This window comes from Balaenoptera physalus (genome assembly GCF_965194825.1).
Source record: "Balaenoptera physalus genome assembly, chromosome: 13".
Lineage (NCBI taxonomy): Eukaryota > Metazoa > Chordata > Mammalia > Artiodactyla > Balaenopteridae > Balaenoptera > Balaenoptera physalus.
The window spans coordinates 72,302,923-72,322,339 of record NC_138892.1 but is presented as its reverse complement, the minus strand read 5'-3'; the positions used below and the strand labels follow the sequence as shown (position 1 = coordinate 72,322,339).

General features: G+C 37.1%; 1 protein-coding gene across 2 annotated transcripts in view; it reads left to right on the top strand.

Moving 5' to 3' along the window:
• Positions 1 to 17,951, top strand: part of PDZRN4 (PDZ domain containing ring finger 4) — a 387,356-nt gene extending 369,405 nt beyond the window's left edge. For both annotated transcript variants that reach the window (XM_082422543.1, XM_082422544.1), the window contains one exon: positions 3,393 to 17,951. In XM_082422543.1, coding sequence (XP_082278669.1) covers positions 3,393 to 4,916 — 1,524 coding nt within the window. In that variant the 3' untranslated portion in view covers positions 4,917 to 17,951. The remainder of the gene's footprint in view (positions 1 to 3,392) is intronic.
• Positions 17,952 to 19,417: the final 1,466 nt, after the last annotated feature.

Here is a 19,417-nt window from a genome sequence, read left to right as displayed (position 1 = left end):
GGGCCATTGTGGAGAGTACAGTAGTATTCAAATGCTGACCCAGGTACTGTTCAACCTAATTCGGAAATTTAATGGTAAAAATGCATGTTGCTTCTCAATATACCAGCTAGAGATAAACTATATCTCATGAGGTAACCCCTCCCCCCCAAAAAAGTAATTTTGTATTTTAAAATATTAATGTATGTATTTGAATATTTAGGCAGCTTTAGGAAGATGATGACATGATGTAAGCCATCAACCTTATTTGGGTATTTGGTATCATGATTACACCTTTATACTCCTGAATTAAGAGTAGTTCAACTTGAGATTATTGACATCATTTTGTCTTAAGGTCATATATTCATTCAACAAAAAATTCTCAGCCCCTAATATGTTTCAAGTACCACGTTTGATCCTGAGAATACAAAGAAAATGAGCAAAGTCCCTGCCTTTAAGTAATTCATAACTAGTGAAAGATCACAGTGTGGTTTGTGGCAAACCGAGTCTTAGGATTCTTTTCATTTTTGTTGTTGTTGTTTTTCTACTAGATAAAATCAAGATCAATATAGCCTAGATCTTTTTATGTCAGATTCATGTCATTCATTTGCCTGATATAATCTTATTAACACTTCCGCTGTCAGTCTGCTTATTTGTTTAATTATCATCCTATTCTCAACATTAATTCTTAACTCACCCTAAAAGGTAATTAAAAAAAAAAAATCCTGGCAGTTAGGCTTAGGAATATAAAACATAAAAATCCTATCACTTTACCTAACTGAATGATAAGATGCATTGACATGCTGGCATCCCATAACAGAGGTGTGTGTGTGCGCATGTGTGTATCTGTGCATGCGTGCTCATGTGTATATGCTAATAAATTACTAGGTTGCAAACTACAGTTGACAAAGCCATGTGTGCTACACTCTGTGCTCACCATGGATGCTCAGTGGCTACTTCACAAACAATAGTTCATGCTCAAAAGCAATGCTGCTACAGCAATGTAGCAATTGCTTTTCAATATAAAGAGGACAGGTTGAAATTTTAATGTATGACTTCAACACTGGCCACAAATAAAGATATTTTTTGGTGGCAGCTGCTGGTTACAAGCAAGAAAGTCCTTGCTCCAGGCTTTTTCTCTCTTAGATAAAAAATGTGACCTGATACAAAATTGACAGGAGGATGTTGGAATAAAGAAAGAAGGGAGAAATCCTGTCCAGGTGAAGTGATATGGTGTCAGATGCTGCCTACTCATCAGATGTAATACAAATGCTAGGTCTTTTGAGGTAACACAAGGTGTCCCTGAGGTGAGATTTTCATTGTGTAGAAATTTTTCTTCACGATGAGACTGAAAAATGATGAGAAGTACAGAAACCTTTAAAAATCCTTTGCCCTTATAAACAATAATACTACATTAGAAATGCCTTGGTAGAAACATTGCCTGTCACTATGATAATTCCATAGGGAAATGATAAATTATAGAGTAGCATTATATCAGAAACCAGGAATTCTAGGTTTGAGAATAGAAAACTGTCTTCACATGTGCTCATAAACCAGTGACAAAAGAAAGGGAAATTCAATTAAAAATTGCATATCCATATTTAAAAACTAAAATACATATCCATCTGAAGGTTTACTTCACATGCTGTCCTTGGTCCTGTAACTGTTGTTAACACACATTTTGCGAATTAATTTGTCTGTATCATATATTGTATGAAAAATAAGAAAAAATACTGCCTTCCTGTATTTTTTCAGCCTACCATTAGATAGGAGAAAAAATATAAATATAAGTTATATGGTATATAAACTCAAATGTCCAATATCAATAATATCCTCTGGGAGTTTTATGGCACAGTGTGCAGATGTCACCACATTTGATGCTGTTGTCACCTTATAGCAAGGGACATAGGGATGTATCAAGCTTTCCATTGTTAGTTACAGTTACTTATGTATAATATTATTTTTTATCAATAGACATTTTAAATCAATCTCAGTATGTTCTTAAGAAATGAGGAAAAATATTTTAGGGAAAGATGGAGAATCCTAGAATAACATGATACCTGCTCATGTTCTCCCCCCTGTTCATTACACTTTGTTCTGCCATTACTTAGGTGGAAGAAAACAACAATTATCTTAACCTTCCAGACCTGTTTTACCTTTTATCACCCATTCTGTCCTTCTTTGACACTAACAAGCTTAATTATATTTAATTATATAATTTCCTGCTAAAGGAAAAAAAAGAATATATATATATATATATATATATATATATAAAATAGTGAGTAAACTTAGACATAAGGAGAATACAATCTAGAAACTGCCATGTAGACTTTTATAAGAGAAGTGGTGGAAGAAAGAGTAACTTTACCCTATTCAAAGAGAAACAATTAGATGTGCACTTTCCTAGGACAGTGACAGTTAATTGTTCTGCATAAAGAGCCAAAAATTACCAGGGAGTGAAGTTCACATATATTTACATACCTATCTCAAAATATGTTTTTTGACATTATGCCCATGTCTGGCAATCAGTGCTGCTCAGATTTTCAGGGGAACCGTCATTTTACTCTCAGTAGAATAAAACTCACCTCTGAAGGAAATTACTGGTTAAGAGTAGAAAAATCTTTTAAAGTAACCCAAGTGAGTCCGAAGACATTACTGTTGCTTTTGAGCAACGTGATTTGGAGATGCACTGAGGTCAAAGTACCTGTATGCAAGAATACAGCATCTTGGACATGTAAGAAATCCTGGCCCTGGGGGATGGCATTGGCCCCCTAGACCTCTAGCCTAAGAAGCTACATCCATCTGGGATTAAGTTTCCTCATCTATAGATGGAAGGTCCTGGGCTCCAGTAACGGACCTATTCCTGAAATTTTGTGATGTTTGGCTTATCATTATCAGTGTATTACTAGATCCAATGAAGTCTCCTCTGAACTTGAGAAAAGTTCAGGAAAAAGAAAATAGTAACAAGATGATGTGGCTTCTGAACTCTAGGCCTTCCTATTTCTGAAGACTATTTCGGCACTCTCTCTTACTCATCCTTTTGTGTGTTATCATCACCACAGAAACTCATAAAGTCCTCATTTACACACCTTCCCTCCAGTTTCCCAACTAAGAGAAAACCTTAAGACAAGAATCACTTATTTAAATGTGTCCTGTTTTATTTATCCTCAAGTGAGTAGCATAGCCATATTCAAGCAGCTTTTGTTTTCTTTATATTCAAGTGTAAAAATCTGCCATGAGCTTTATGAGCCTTTATGAGCCTTTATTTCTAAAAGTGTTATGGATACTAAAATCAGGGCAGCTTTCTAGGAACTGCACTTTTGCCAAGAAGCACTGTTTTTTCAAGCAAGTTTTCCAACAATTGGTGTTTTTCAAAATAATTAGCTTTCTTTCTTCTCTCAACTTTATTTTCTTAGCCAAAAAAACAGGAAGAAGAAGAAGGCACAACAGACACGGCAACATCTTCATCCAACAACCATGAGAAGGACAGTGGAGTGGGGCGCACAGATGAAAGCTTGCGGAACGATGAGAGCTCAGAGCAGGAGAATGCAGCCGAGGATCCCAATGGCACATCTTTGAAGAGCAAGAGAGAGCTGGGGCAGAGCCAAGACACTCTGGGATGCATTGAACTTCAGTGTAATGAGAGCTTCGTGTCTGGTGAATACATTGACTCAGACTGTATTGGCAACCAAGATGAGGAGTGTGAAAGGTTTCGGCAGCTCTTGGAGCTCAAATGCAAGATTCGGAAGCATGGAGAGTATGACCTGTATTACTCAAGCAGCACAATAGAATGTAATCAAGGGGGACGAGAGGGAGTGGAGCACGAACTACAGTTGCTTAATGAAGAACTAAGAAACATTGAACTTGAGTGCCAAAACATCATGCAGGCTCACAGGCTCCGGAAAGTGACAGACCAGTATGGAGACATCTGGGCATTGCACGATGGAGGATTCCGAAATTATAACACCAGCATAGATACACAGAGGGGGAAACTAGATGACATCCTCGAACACCCAGAAAAGTCAGACAAAGACAGTTCTAGTGCTTACAACACAGCTGAAAGCTGCAGAAGCACTCCACTCACTGTGGACCGTTCCCCTGACAGTTCCCTTCCAAGAATGATCAACCTCACCAATAAGAAAAACCTGAGAAGCACAATGGCAGCCAATCAGTCCTCTTCTGGACAGAGTAGTAAAGAGTCAACCAAAGCCAAAACCACTGAACAAAGTTGCAGCGTTGAAGGCAAAGAGAAGAAGACTTCAGAAAGCAGCAAGCTTTCTGATCCAGAGAAGACCAGCGGTGAACACATCCCTTACCTCTCTCCTTACCACAGCTCCTCCTATAGATATGCAAACATCCCAGCACATGCCCGGCATTATCAAAGCTACATGCAGTTAATTCAACAGAAGTCCGCAGTCGAGTTCGCTCAGAGTCAGCTCAGCTTGGTGAGCGTGTGCAAGGAGTCTCAGAAGTGCTCAGAACCCAAGATGGAATGGAAGGTGAAAATCAGGAGTGACGGGACACGGTACATCACCAAGAGACCCGTGAGGGACCGCATTCTGAAGGAGCGTGCCTTAAAGATCAAGGAGGAGCGGAGTGGCATGACGACGGATGATGACACCATGAGTGAGATGAAAATGGGGCGCTACTGGAGCAAAGAGGAGAGGAAGCAACACCTGGTGCGGGCCAAAGAGCAGCGGCGCCGCCGAGAGTTCATGATGAGGAGCCGGTTGGAGTGTCTCAAGGAGAGTCCCCAGAGCGGCAGCGAGGGCAAGAAGGAGGTCAACATCATTGAACTGAGTCACAAAAAGATGATGAAGAAGAGAAACAAGAAAATTTTGGACAACTGGATGACAATCCAAGAACTGATGACCCATGGGGCCAAGTCCCCTGATGGCACACGAGTCCCTAATGCCTTTTTGTCAGTCACCACGGTATGACCGAATGGATGGAAGGCAGCTGACTTTCAGAGGGTGCTACCAGTTTGGGTAGAGGATGCTTGCCTCGTTCAATGTGGCGTTTTTATATATATATTGTGACTCTTTATAGTTTAAATTTTTTGTAAGCAAAAATACCTGCTAATTTTTCATTTGTTTTTCATATACTGGTACCTTCATTTTGGCTGAGATTTTTCTTTAACTTGTGATATATTCGTATTACTCATTTATATATAAAAACAAACAAAAGGAAAGAAAACAAAAAAAAACAAACAAAAATACTGAGGAGCTAATTAATTTCCTATTTTAATGTATCTATTGTAGATCTGGATTTATTTCTCCAGTTTACTTATTTTCTACTTTAATAACAACTCAATGCCAAAACATTTCTCTGCTTGCTTCTTGGCATAACACATATGAAATCAAACCTGTTGATAAATCATGTGCCACATCTTGTCTTATACATAAAAGCCACCTCTTTTTAACATCCCGTTGTACATTTAACACATAAATGGCCGTTGTCTTTGTCTCAGTAAAGTGTAGGTGGACAATCTTTCTGTGGTATGTAGTGACATTGGTCATGTAGCTAGATAGTTGTGGTAATTGTGACAATAAAAGAGAAATAAATTATTGATTATCCCTGAGAAAAGCTATCAAGGAGTGTTTTATTTCCATTGTTCACTGTGGTTACCAGATATAAATTAGTTATATATGTATACTATTTAGAAGACTCCTAATTGTGGATTGTAAAATGCATACATTTTCTATCCCTTTTTTTTCAAGAAGTTGCCCTGAAATACTTCCCACAGATTATTGTGTCCCATATTCTTACCAGGATTAAGTTAGATAATGTGTATAGAGCATCTAACAGATGCTGACTAAGCATTCAATAAATATGAGTTCACACTCTCCTTGACTGCCACCCACGTAAGGAAAAGCCAAGAACAATTTAGGGGATGACATGGACAGAGAAGATCAGTGAAGTATCTGAGATTGTTTGTAAGGACACTGTATTAGTCAGCTCAGATTACCATAACAACATACCATAGACTGTGTGGCTTAAACAACAGGAATTTCTCACAGCTCTCAAGTCTGGAAGTCCAAAATCAAGGCACCAACCGATTCAGCTCCCTGATGAGGGCTCTCTTCCTGTTTTGCTCATGGCCTCCTTGCAGTGTCCTCACATGGTAGAGAGAAAAAGAGAAAAAAGCTCTCTGGTGTCACTTCTTTTAAGGCCACTAATCCCATCATGAGGGTCTCACCCTCATGACCTCATCTAAACCTGATTACCACCCAAAGGCCCCATTTCCAACTACCATCACATTAAGGGTTAGAGCTTCAACATATGAATTTGTTGGGGGAAGGTGACACAGTTCAGTCCACAGTTCTACATGCATTTATTTAGTTCATCCTTTGGAAATAAATTTTTGGAAACTATCGTTTTAATCATTTTCAGCATAGTCAACTATAAACGCCTTATTAAAAAGTGAGCTTGTTAAATTATCAGATAGGTTTTTTAATCTGGCTTTTTATCATATAAACATCAACCATATTATATATCAATCATAATGCCTCCAGAGTGAAAGGTCAGATCAATGCATGCATGAGTTTGATCAAATTTTCATTCAATGAAGAAGTTTGTTTTAACATAATGGAGACACAACATCCAAACATTTTTGAAGCTACTTTCCTGTTTAAAAACATAAAGTGGCTCCTTACTAGCTCTTGAATCAGACTCTGATGCCTCAGCCTTATATTCATGGTCCTCCATTAACTTGCCCACCTTGCCTATTGCCCCTCTTCTTTAGATTTTCTCTGAGTTATTCTGGCTCCTGAGCAGTTTGCCCCTTTTCACTGAGGTTATCTAATGCTACTCTCCCGTCTGGGGTTTCTATGCCAAATCCTACACCCCTCTTAGAAGGTAATCACATATACATTTTCTCTTTGGAGCCTGTTTTGATGACACTGGGTTTTCTCAGCATTTTGGCATACACTATGATACACCTGCAGTTTATTTTACCTTGGAAATTTTATTCTTCTGTTATTTGAATCACAAAGACAGAACTTATTGTCTCCCTGCACGGATATTATGTTCATGGAGTTTGGCCCTTGCATCACCCCTGTCTTTATAAACCTCTGGTAGAATGCCATTTAAACAATAATGAATGCTATTTATTTTATTCACTTATCTCACAAATTGGTCCTTTTGTTACTGTTTTCCATACTCATCTACCCTTCTAAGTTCTTACCTTTTAAAGGGCTAATACATAGATAGAAAGAAATGAATCTTATTTACATATAATAAAAAGCTGGACCCAAAAATTTTAAGATAGTGATAGTAATAGCAACTTAAGGCAATTGAAAATTTCACCACTTCTAACTTTAGCTATTGCTAATCCAATCGATAAAACTACTCTGAGTGCACCTAGAGTTAATTTTTGACCAGATGGTTTTAAATAAGAATGCCTGTCTATCTTAAAAGCTCAGTTCCTTCCTGACCTAATACCTATGGTATTGTTTATCCTCTTGGTACAACTGGGTTTAAATATTCATTGAATTCAAATTACTCCTATAGATAAATGGGATTTGGAACCAACATGCTGATTTTTTTCCAGAAGAAACATGTACACATCTCACAGAATGCAGTGTTTCCAAAGTCAGCAGTTTAATTTTATTTTTATTAAGGCCAAGTGTGCTTGCCAATTTTTTTAAAATGTGCTGTTGGTGTTTTTCATGTCTGTGTTTATACAATTCTATGAGTTGAGAAATGTCTTTTTCAAAAATCAGTGAAAATCTAAGAAGTGTTATGTTTTACCTTTCTATATAACATATCTTTGTGCTAAACATGTTTTTTTTTTAGTAAGTGAATAATAAATCTGCTGCTCAGCAAAGAAAAGTAATTGGCTGTACGTGAGATACTTTATTTTAGTTCGGAAGACATACGTGAATGTGAAGAGGAAAAATATTTTACTTAGGCTTAAGTAATTAGAAATTCCATCTTTTTTTTGAATTTTTTTTTATTTATATTTTATACAGCAGATTCTTATTAGTCATCCATTTTATACATATTAGTGTATACATGTCAATCCCAATCTCCCAGTTCATCCCACCACCACCACCCCCCACCACTTTCCCCCCTTGGTGTCCATATCTTTGTTCTCTACATCTGTGTCTTTATTTCTGCCCTGAAATTCCATATTTTTTATTGACAGAAATGGTGTTAGGATCCATATGTGAATGACCTAAGGAGGGGGAAAACAATGTATATTCTACGGGCTTTTCTTCACTGTGTGCCATGAAGAAGACTATTGTTGCCATCTTATTTTGTGCAGACTGTCCCTTTAGGAGCACATAATATGGACTCCTCTAACGTAACCTTTCCGTAGCTACATACTGATTTAATCCATGTCTTGTTGGTGTGTCTAAATCTTCCATCTAAACACATTTTTATGCTTCCAGCGAGCTGCTGCTCTCTACTTCAAATTCTTTATTTTGCCTTGGTGCCACCATTGGCCTGCTCTGTCATGCTTATCACCTGAGTCTTCTTGAATTTCTCTTTTATCTGGTAAGGCAAAAAAGCAGTGTGAATTTTTCTTCAAAAAGTATTTCAGGTTGTCTTTGATACCCTTACCCAGTCACCTTTCGGGCTAGACTGTCTCCGTCTCATGCCTAATTACCACCACAGATCTAGACCTGCTCTCCCTGGGCACTGTTTCCAGTCTCTCCTACATGTGGCAGCAACACTGGGCCTCCTAAATATTACTTTCCTCACTGTGCTTGGATACCTTCAGGAGTCTTGTCCTGAGCATGGGATAAAATCTGGGTGCCTGAGACATTTATCAAGGACTTCATAATTTAACCTCAACTTTTTTTTCCACCTGATTTCACACTTCTCTCCAGGAAGAATTTCTAACTCAGACCTCAAGAAACCTGTGTCTTAGGTAGATGAATAATTTGACGCACCTTCAAACTAATATTCTTCCAATTTTAATTAAAATTTAATTAAACTTCATTTTCTATTGATTTGTACTCTATTGATTAGTTAATTTCCATTATTTTTCTATTTCTATGAATAATCATTAATAGAATTGGTATGATATCAAAACAATAACTATTATTAAATAATTTCTATTAATTTTTGATTAATAAATTTGAACACTGCAATAGGTTCACCAACTAATTCACTTCTTAAAAAATAAAGTAAAAAAAATTTTTTCCAGCAAATTATTTTCCACTTACCTGAAGTCTGTTCTCTCTACAGTTTCTTGTCATTATTTTCCAAATGTATATCTTTGGAGGTATATTAAAAGGACTTAAAATCTAGATAAAACAAACCATTTGCTCCTGTAAATATGCATGAAATGGCTTCAGAATTTCAGTGAATAGTAGCTACAGCAAACTACGGACAAAAATAATTGACCAAAATAGTCCTCAATAAAGTAGTATTTGGGGATTTATTTATCCTTTTGTTTTTTGCTGTTTCTGCTCAAGTATGCTCCCCTTTTCAGCAGGACCAGTTTACACTGTAGCAGGTTTGTAAGAAGTCTCCTTGTAGAACTGAGTAAATGGGCCCATAAAGCTGATTATTTGGGGTATGTTTTGTGCTACTTCTAGCATCCCACTCAGATTCTGCTTTAGTTAGACAGGACTCCCTACAGTTTTCCAAACATGGCCATTCTCATTTCCAGAGCCACACTGCTTGTGGTGCTTTCCATGTCAAATAAACCCTTCTCCTTTCTCTTTGTCCACGTCTTCCCATCTTTCCAGGAGACTTTCATTAACTCTTGCTAACAGCCACTTATTTCTGAACACACATAGGTGGTATTGTCTTATCACTCCCTTGGCTTTCTACCCAATAGTGTCTAATATTTTTTTCCATAATGTGTCTCTCATGAGTGCAGTGTGTTGCACAGTTAATAACCAATGCCACATATATCCTTCTGGCATTTCTTCTGTTTTACCAACAAACAACCACTCAGGATTTTTAGTGTCATGCATTTTTCACATGTCCCAGTCAACAGTGTTGTGTTGCAACAAGCATTGCTCCTGGGTTCACCGGCCAGCTATGAATTAGGGTCCTGCTTACTATTCAGTACCCTACCACAAGTTTTTAACTTATTAGTAACCACTACTTACTTACTGCCTTCCAGCTCTGCCACTTACAAGGTGTGTATTCTTAGGAAAGTTGCTTAAGCTTGCTGCTGCTGGGTACAGGGGAGATAATTGTAGACTTTTTCATTGGTTGGGAATTTTGAGTTAATACATATAAAGAAGCTAGATGAGTGTGGGCACAGAGTGGGCACTCAGTAGATATTAGATTATTTTTATTTACACATGAGCAAGCTGTGGCTGATATAATTTTAGTCATTTGCCACAAATTCCAGAGCTAGTAGGCCATAGATTAGGGATTCAAATCTGTGATGGTCTGCCCCACAAATTTCTCTTCTTTCTACTACTTGCAGCATCTAAGTTAATTAAGAATGGACATGAGCGTTAACAGCAACTTGTTCACTAAACTCCATCTGCTTCTGCTTCAAACAGAAGTCCAGACACTGCCACCATTTTTTCTGTCATCAGAGGTGCTGATGAAACAGGAGGGAAGGGGGCAGGGCACAACCTTTAAAAGAATGACATAGCCATTGAGGATATGACAAAAACTGGTTAGAACCAACTAGGTCCAAGATGGTAGAAGATTCAACTTCCAGTAGACCTTGAGCCTCATTATATGTTCATTGTAATACATCAGCATGCTAAATGACACACCCACCAGCATCATGACTGTTCCAAGGCCAACAATAAAAGGCCAAAAAGTGGGCGGTGACCCAATTCCTGGAAATCTCACCCTTTCCCCCGAAATAGTTGGGATAATCCTCCCACTCATTAGCCTATGAAATTACGCAGCACATAAAAACTAACCACCCCATATTTTGGAGCTTCTTGTCTTTTGAGATGGCCCACACTCAGTCTGTATATTGTCTTTCTCCTAAGGCTATTCTCGCCTTTTAAGATGGACCACATTCTTTCTATGGAATGCGCACCTCTCTGAATAAATCCACTTCTTACTTATCACTCTGTCTCTCATTGAATTCTTTCTGCAATGAGACATTGCAGAAGAATAAAGAACCTGAGCTTCATCAAGTCCTGGGACCAGGTGTGTGATCGCAATTAAAAGACCATGGGTTGAAGTCCCAATCTGTGTTTAGGGTGGGTTCGAGTCCCATCCCATGGGTTCAAGTCCCAATCTAAGTTGCATGGTTTCACTGACTTTCTTCATTTTGCTCTGTTTTACCAGTCAGCCTATTTTTTGAATTGTGTGTCGTCTGTGATGAGGATTACGGTGGTAGATTTTGATTTTGATCAATAAGCCTATGATTGTTTCTCTAGAGCTAACCAATATATAACTAAATTCTGCCTCAAGTTTATTATCACCTCTTTCCATTATTCTGCCTGCTATGTCCATTATCAGAAAAGTGACACTTGTAAAGAAGCTATTGGATATCCATTTATAGAACTGTCACAAATTCTTAAAGCCTGGTATTTTAATATGAAACATTGTCAGTGCTAGATATTCAATCCTAAAATGTGTTTGAATAAGTAATTTAATAAACCAAGACACTTATTCAACTTTACCTCGTTGATGGTGATAAGAATAGATTAGATGGGATGCAGCTTCCCAACACATCTTGGAAAATTTGTGAGGTACTCTGTGAAGCAAAATGTACTCAAATATTTCCAGAAACTAGCTCTACCCTGATGTTCTCATTATGGAAGTGCCAGTGAGTAGAGCATAGATTTCTATTTGTGTCCATTTAATTTAGTCTGACTTCATTTTTGAAATAGAATGCTAATTAGAAAATCAATCAGACGGAGGACACACAAAAATAGAAATGGTACAAAACAGTCAAGAGAAGGAAACATATTTGAGAGCCTACAATGTTCACTGTGTTAGATACTTTACACGGGGCATTAATAAACTTCTTGTCTTGGGAAGATGAAATGTGAGCATGTGAAAAGAAATCTAACTGTATAAAGCTATTAGTGTAGGGTGACAGAGTGAGGAACACAGGAGGGTTAAGGGGAGTGGGAATTTACGGGTTATCACCATCTTTGGGAAGGCTTCCCTGGTCTCACAGCCTTGAGTAATGATTCATGCATAGAACAATTCTCATCAATTCTGTGATCTTGAGCCAGTATGTCCCTTCTATGAGCCTCCATTTTCTCATCTGTAAAATGAGAATATTGGAATAAGTGCTTTCCGACACCCATTTTATTTCTAACATTCTAAAAATTGGCAATAAATAATGAAACATTTTATTCCAAATTTCCTTTTGTTGCAGCCATGCCACAATTTCTTATGGAGCTATCTTAAGTAAATTCATCATCTACCAGTGAAGAAAATAAAGATTTTTCAAAAGGAAAAATAAGAAAACAATCCATCCACCTCACTACAAATAACTCAAATTCGTTTCTTTTTATGGTTGAGTAATATTCCATTGTATGTATATGTATCACAACGTCTTTATCCATTCATCTGTCAATGGACACAGCTTGTTTCCATGTCCTGGCTATTGTAAATAGTGTTGCAATGAACATTGTGGTACATGACACTTTTTGAATTATGGTTTTTTCCAGGTATAATAAACTCAAAATTGATTAAAGACCTAAATATAAGGCCAGATACTATAAAACTCTTAGAGGAAAACATAGGCAGAACACTCTGTGACATAAATCACAGCAAGATCCTTTTTGACCCACCTCCTAGAGAAAGGGAAATAAAAACAAAAATAAACAAATGGGACCTAATGAAACTTCAAAGCTTTTGCACAACAAAGGAAACCATAAACAAGATGAAAAGACAACCCTCAGAATGGGAGAAAAAATTTGCAAACAAAGCAACTGACAAAGGATTAATCTCCAAAATATACAAGCAGCTCATACAGCTCAATATCCAAAAAACAAACAACCCAATCCAAAAATGGGCAGAAGACCTAAATAGACGTTTCTCCAAAGAAGAAATACAGATTGCCAACAAACACATGAAAGGATGTTCGACATCACTAATCATTAGAGAAATGCAAATCAAAACTACAATGAGGTATTACCTCACACTGATCAGAATGGCCATCATCAAAAAATCTACAAACAATAAATGCTGGAGAGGGTGTGGAGAAAAGGGAACCTTCTTGCACTGTTGGTGGGAATGTAAATTGATACAGCTACTATGGAGAACAGTATGGAAGTTCCTTAAAAAACTAAAAATAGAACTACCATACGACCCAGCAATCCCACTACTGGGCATATACCCGGACACTTGCGTATTTATAGGGAAGATGAAAAGGGAAAGGAATCATCCTCCAACTGGATAACTCTTAGCTTTGCAGTCAAGGTTACAACCCTCCTAGCATGAGAAAGCTTGTTGCTAGGCTACTTGAGGGAGAGCCTCTGTGGTCATCTAGCAGACATATTGGCTAGTTTCTCCACATAACGTGTAGAATTAAATTAGAAGAAGGATAGGACAGTTAGGCAGGAGCCAAGTCATGAAAAGTTTCATGTGCAAAGAAGTGGGAGAGTTAAAGTGATCAAATGTATGTTTTAGAAAGATCAGTCTGTTAGCAATTTATATTGGGTGGGGAAACATTTGGAAGAAGGACAACAAGTTAGGAGGTTTTTCCAATGATACAGAAGAGAAGAGACAAGAGCTTGAACAAAGAAAGAGTCGGTGAGTACAGAGAAAGGATTTGACAGATGTTAGGGACTAGGGTTACAGATTTAGAAAATAAAATACAGGATGCCCAGTTAAATTTGAATTTCAGAAAGAAAAAAGTGAATAATTTTTTCGATGTAAGTATACATTGGGGACATACTTATATTAAAGTTACTTGTTTTACTGAAACTTTCATTTAATTAGGCATCCTAAATTTTATCTGGCAATCCTGCTAGGGAAGTAGAATAGCTAAGTCTTGGGAACTGATAGGAAAATAGAATGGAAGATAAGCAGATGGAGGAAGAGTTTGAGGATGTTGTCCAGCTTTCTGGTTGGGGACTAAGTGAATGATGGTACCACTCAGCAGGACATGCCTAGCATGAGAAAGATGTTCTGGCAGAAAAGGTGAATAATTCAGTCTCAGGTATGTTGATTTTAGGGTGCCAATAGGACAATACAGGGAAAAGTGTCTAATGGGCAATATAAAAAGCAGATATGGAATTCAGAATAGGAGATGGGAACTCGAGGAATACATGTTGGTGGCACCCATAGTACCATCCACTGGTTCTCTGTCTTTTACCAAGGCCCTTCCATGGCCACAAAGGTCTGGTTACCAGGAGAGGAACAGTGAACAGGAACCTGTTGGTGTCAAGGAGGTGACGGGTATGTCAAATTGCCATTGCCCTTCCTCCTCCTTTGCCCTGTCCTGCTTATATGGGGGACCTGGTTTGCAAATATCACATCTCTGCCTCATTGAGAATGGAAGGTTAGATCATCCCATTCACATGCCCTCCCAGCTCCGCAGATTCTTTAGAGCCACGTTCAAGTCTAGAGAACAGGTTTTAGAAACATTCCCAGTAACATCTGAGAAAGCACCCCAAAATCAAATACATTAATATTTTTTACCAAAACATATGACTATTTAAGTTATAAATATCCCCTTGCAAGTTCAGTTCAAGTTTTGCAACCCAATTATTTATGAAAAAAAGTTCTGTTTTCAGAAACTTATAAATTTTAGAATTTCAGTTGAAGGATTATGAACCTTATTTACATCAATGACAGCATAGCTGAACAACCACTTTTTACTTAGTATCATTCCGTATCAGTCCACAAAGAGTCTCCTCATTCCTTTTGATTGTCTTCCTTTAAGAGAATAATATTCCATTGTATTGATGTACCATAAATATATTAATCTATCACCCATTTATGTATACTTTATCTCTAATTTTAACTATTGCAATCAATGTCTTAATTAATAAACTTATAAATAGATCATTTCATGGTAAGTTTCTAGAAGTGGAATTACTATGGCTGTGATCATAAATACTACCCCTCCACAGAGGTGGCACAATTTTTATTTCAACTGCTATCAGCAGAGTATGAAAGGACCATTTTCACCCACTTCCTTGCTGTGACATTTGGCCCTATTTCTCTTCCCCTACTCCTCAAATTCTCATGGACTGTATGTCCTAAAACTGTCAGGTCAGCTGGTCTTAGTCAATGGAGGCAATGACAGAAGAATAGAGGACAAAAGGAAGGAAAAGTCACGGCATTTTCCCTCTTTCAGGAGAATATTTCAGGTTTTGTGGGACCTGTGGCTTAAACACTCAAAAGTTCTAATTAGAAAGATAAATTTTAAAATTCTGAATTCAAAATTAGGCACAAAACCAAATATGTATTTAGAATGTGGAAAGAAAATGCAAACAACTACAAATTTTGAAAAGTTTATAAATGTCAAATCACAAAATTTTTAATTAATTTTTATTAATTATCTGTCAAACAGGTTTAATATCCATTCTACCTATGTTTTTGGCTGCCTACTTTAAAATTTTCTCTTTGTATGATAATTATTTTATGATTACCTGTATGGTGAGAATAAAAAGATAATATTTCCTTTATCATAGTTGATCAACATTATTTGATTCCTGATAGTTTAAAATATTTCATTTTCTCAACTCATTATTGGTAATGTCGTCTAAATTTTTAGGATTGTTGTGAATATAAGGAAACCCTCTTTTAAGTTTCTTTCTCACATAAGCTGAAAAATATTTTTAAAATTTGACCCTAGATTCGTTTCTAACTGTATATTTTAAAGCTTTTTTCTCACCCACGACTCATATATTTTCACTGCTAGGAAGTGAAGAACAAATTCACAGCCCAATAGGAGTTCTGGCCCTCCTCTTTTGTATAATGTCACACAGTGAGTCAGGACAGAGGATATTTCCATAAATTATTCCTATGCCAAGACAGCTAGAAATAACCTAATTATATACATAAGTAACTGCGAAATATGAAAACATATCCCAATAAACCAAAAAAATATATATTGTCAACCCACCTTCTCTTTAGTCTGAGCCCCAAAATGTCCATGGCTATTCTATCACCACCTGACAGGAAGGGAAATGTGACAGGGAGAAAGCTGAGTGAAAAAAAGCAGAAGTCTTAACTGATAACAGTTATAATCTTAATTTTACAAATTTTACATAAACATGTGACCATGTGAACACATTGACCAAGCCCGTCCCAGGAACTTACAGAGCAAATGAGGCTGAAACTCAACCCTCCCTGGGCTCTACCCTCCACCTCCTCTGGCTCTTCCTTCTCTCCTGGGAGAACAGCTCTGGCAGAAGCTGTACCTCCTCCGTGGCCACATCTCCCACCAGACAAGGCCAACCAAGCTTCCAGATTCCAAGGGACCCTAGCCCCTGAATGCCTGTAACACCTGCCTGGGAATGATAGTGTCTTCCCATTGTTTCTAATTTATGGATTGTCTCATTCACACTTTTTCATCTCCCTTGATGAATTCCTTTTATTAAACTCTCTTATTTTAAGCAATTTCTATTCTCCTTCTTTAACTAACTAATACGGTTCTTGGTACTAGATATGGTTCCAGTAAACAAACTCCCAAATAAGATTCTCGAATAGAGTTACTCTCTTGTTTGTGTGTGAACATATTCATAACCTCCTTGAAGATGGAAAATGAGACCTTAGTAATGTAGGAATGCAATATATCATCTATAGTTGCTTAGCATTAAGTACCTGTTGAAATCATTATTTTAGGAAACCAAATAGTTGCTAGGTTGTTATACTTGCCCAGTAAGGAAGTATTGATGATTACAAAGATGTGGGATTAGGTAACTATTTTTGACAGCACTAGGGAAATTATAAGGGGAAAAACACTAGGGAAAAGGCCTATTTTTAATAGAGACTCATCAGTGGGCCATCAGAAATAACCACTGTCAGTCTTACAGTGTATCTCTCCTGGACAAGCTAAGCTTCAGAGTGCCTAAAGCATCCATAGTTCCCTTCTAAGTAGGTTTTTAAAAATTATTTACTAATGATTTACATTTTAAACTTTTGTGTCAAAATAAAACACACATAGAAAAGTCTAAATTATCACAAAATGGGCACACCTGTATAACCAGTATCCAGGTCATGAAATAACACTTGGCCAGCATTCCAGAATCCACCTCCCAAATATGACCCCTCCATCCTTTCCAGCTGTAAACACTATTCAGGCTTCTAACACAACAGATTAATTTTGCCTATTTTAAAGTTTGTATAAATGGGATCCTACAGTGTGTATTCTTTGGATCTGGCTTCTTTTATTTAACACTTTTTTCGTGAGGTTGATCCATGGTGTTATATGTATTTGTAGTTTGTTTATTTTCATCACTATGCAGTATTCTGTTGTGAGATGACCACAATTCCTATATCTATTCTATAGCCGACAAACATTTGGGTTGTTTTCAATTACTGATTATTACACTTAACATTTTGAACATTCTTCTATACATGGTACACACTTGTTCATTGGGCATATACCTAGAAGTTGAATTACTGGGTTTTAGATTATGCATATGTTCAACTTTAGAGATATGAAACAGTGATTATAACAATTTATATTACCACTAGCAGTGTGTGAGTTCTCAGTATTCCACATAATTACTAATACTTGATATTTTTTAAAATCGGGGGGCAGAATTTATTTTCTTACAGTATTAATTATTCATGCCAACTCAGAACAGCCAAAGACTATAAGAAATACTTATTTTTAGTATGCAAACGATCCAGTTTATTGAAACAATTGACCCAGTTTAGTAGAACATCCCTTATTGTTCTTTCCTTATTTAAATTTTTACCAGTTCTGTTGATCTATAACTGGCATATAACACTAAGTTTAAAGTGTACAACATTTTAATTTGATACATGTATACATAGCAAAATGACTACCACAATAAGGCTAATTAACACATCACATAATCACCAATTTTTGTGTGTGGTGAGAACATTAAGATCTACTCCCTTAGCAACTTTCAAGAATACAATACAGTACTGTTAACTATAGTCACCATGCTGTACCTTAGATTCCCAGAACATATTCATGTTATAGCTGGCAGTTTATACCCTTTGAACAATATCTTCCCATTTTCTCCACCCCGCAGGTCCTGGGAGCCACTAGTCTACTCGCTGTTTCTATGAGTTCAACTTTTTTAGATTCTACATATAAATGAGATCACACAGTATTTGTCTTTCTCTGGCTGGCTTATTTCACTTAGCATAATACCCTCCAAGTCCACTCATGTTGTCACAAATGACAGGACTTTCTTCTTAATTGCTGAAAAAGATTCCATTGTGTACATACATATATACATTTTTTTAATCCATTCATCTGTCAATGGATACTTAGGTTGTTTCCATGTTTTGGTTACTGTGAATAATACTGCAGTAAACATGGGGGTGAAGATATCTCCTTGAGATAGTGATTCTTTTTTTCCTTCAGATATATACCAGGTATGATTCAGGTTGCTAGAACATGTGGTAGTCATATCTTTAATTTTTTTAGGAGCTTCCATCTCGTTCTCCATCGTGGCTGCACCAGTTTACATTCCCCCCAACAGTGTAGGAGGGCTCCCTTTTGTCCACATTCTTGCCAGGACTTATTATCTCTTGTTTTTTAAATTGCCATTCTAACACGTTTGAGACGATAACTCATTGTGATTTTGATTTGCATCTCTCTCATGATTAGTTATGTTGAGCACTTTTTTATGTACTTGTTGACCATTCGTATAACTACTTTGAAAAAATGCTTATTCAAGTTCTTCGCCCATTTTTAATTGGATTATTTATTTTTTTGCTATTGAGTTATAGTAGTCCATCTTTTTTTTTTAACATCTTTACTGGAGTATAATTGCTTTACAATGTTGTGTTAGTTTCTGCTGTATAACAAAGTGAATCAGCTATACCTATACATATATCCCTATATTCCCTCCCTCTTGCATCTCCCTCTCACCCTCCCTATCCCACCCCTCTAGGTGGTCACAAAGCACAGAGCTGATCTCCCTGTGCGATGCAGCTGCTTTCCACTAGATATTTTACATTTGGTAGCGTATATATGTCAATGTTACTCTCTCACTTTGTCCCAGCTTACCCTTCCCCCTCCCCATGTCCTCAAGTCCATTCTCTACATCTGCATCTTTATTCCTGTCCTGCCCCTAGGTTCTTCGGAACTTTTTTTTTTTTTTTGATTCCATATGTACGTGTTAACATACAGTATTTGTTTTTCTCTTTCTGACTTACTTCACTCTGTTTGACAGACTCTATGTCCATCCACCTCACTACAAATAACTCAATTTCATTTCTTTTTATGGCTGAGTAATATTCCATTGTATATATGTGCCTCATCTTTATTCATCTGTTGATGGACACTTTGGTTGCTTCCATGTCCTGGCTATTGTAAATAGTGCTGCAATGAACATTGTGGTACATGACTCTTTTTGAATTATGGTTCTCTCAGGGT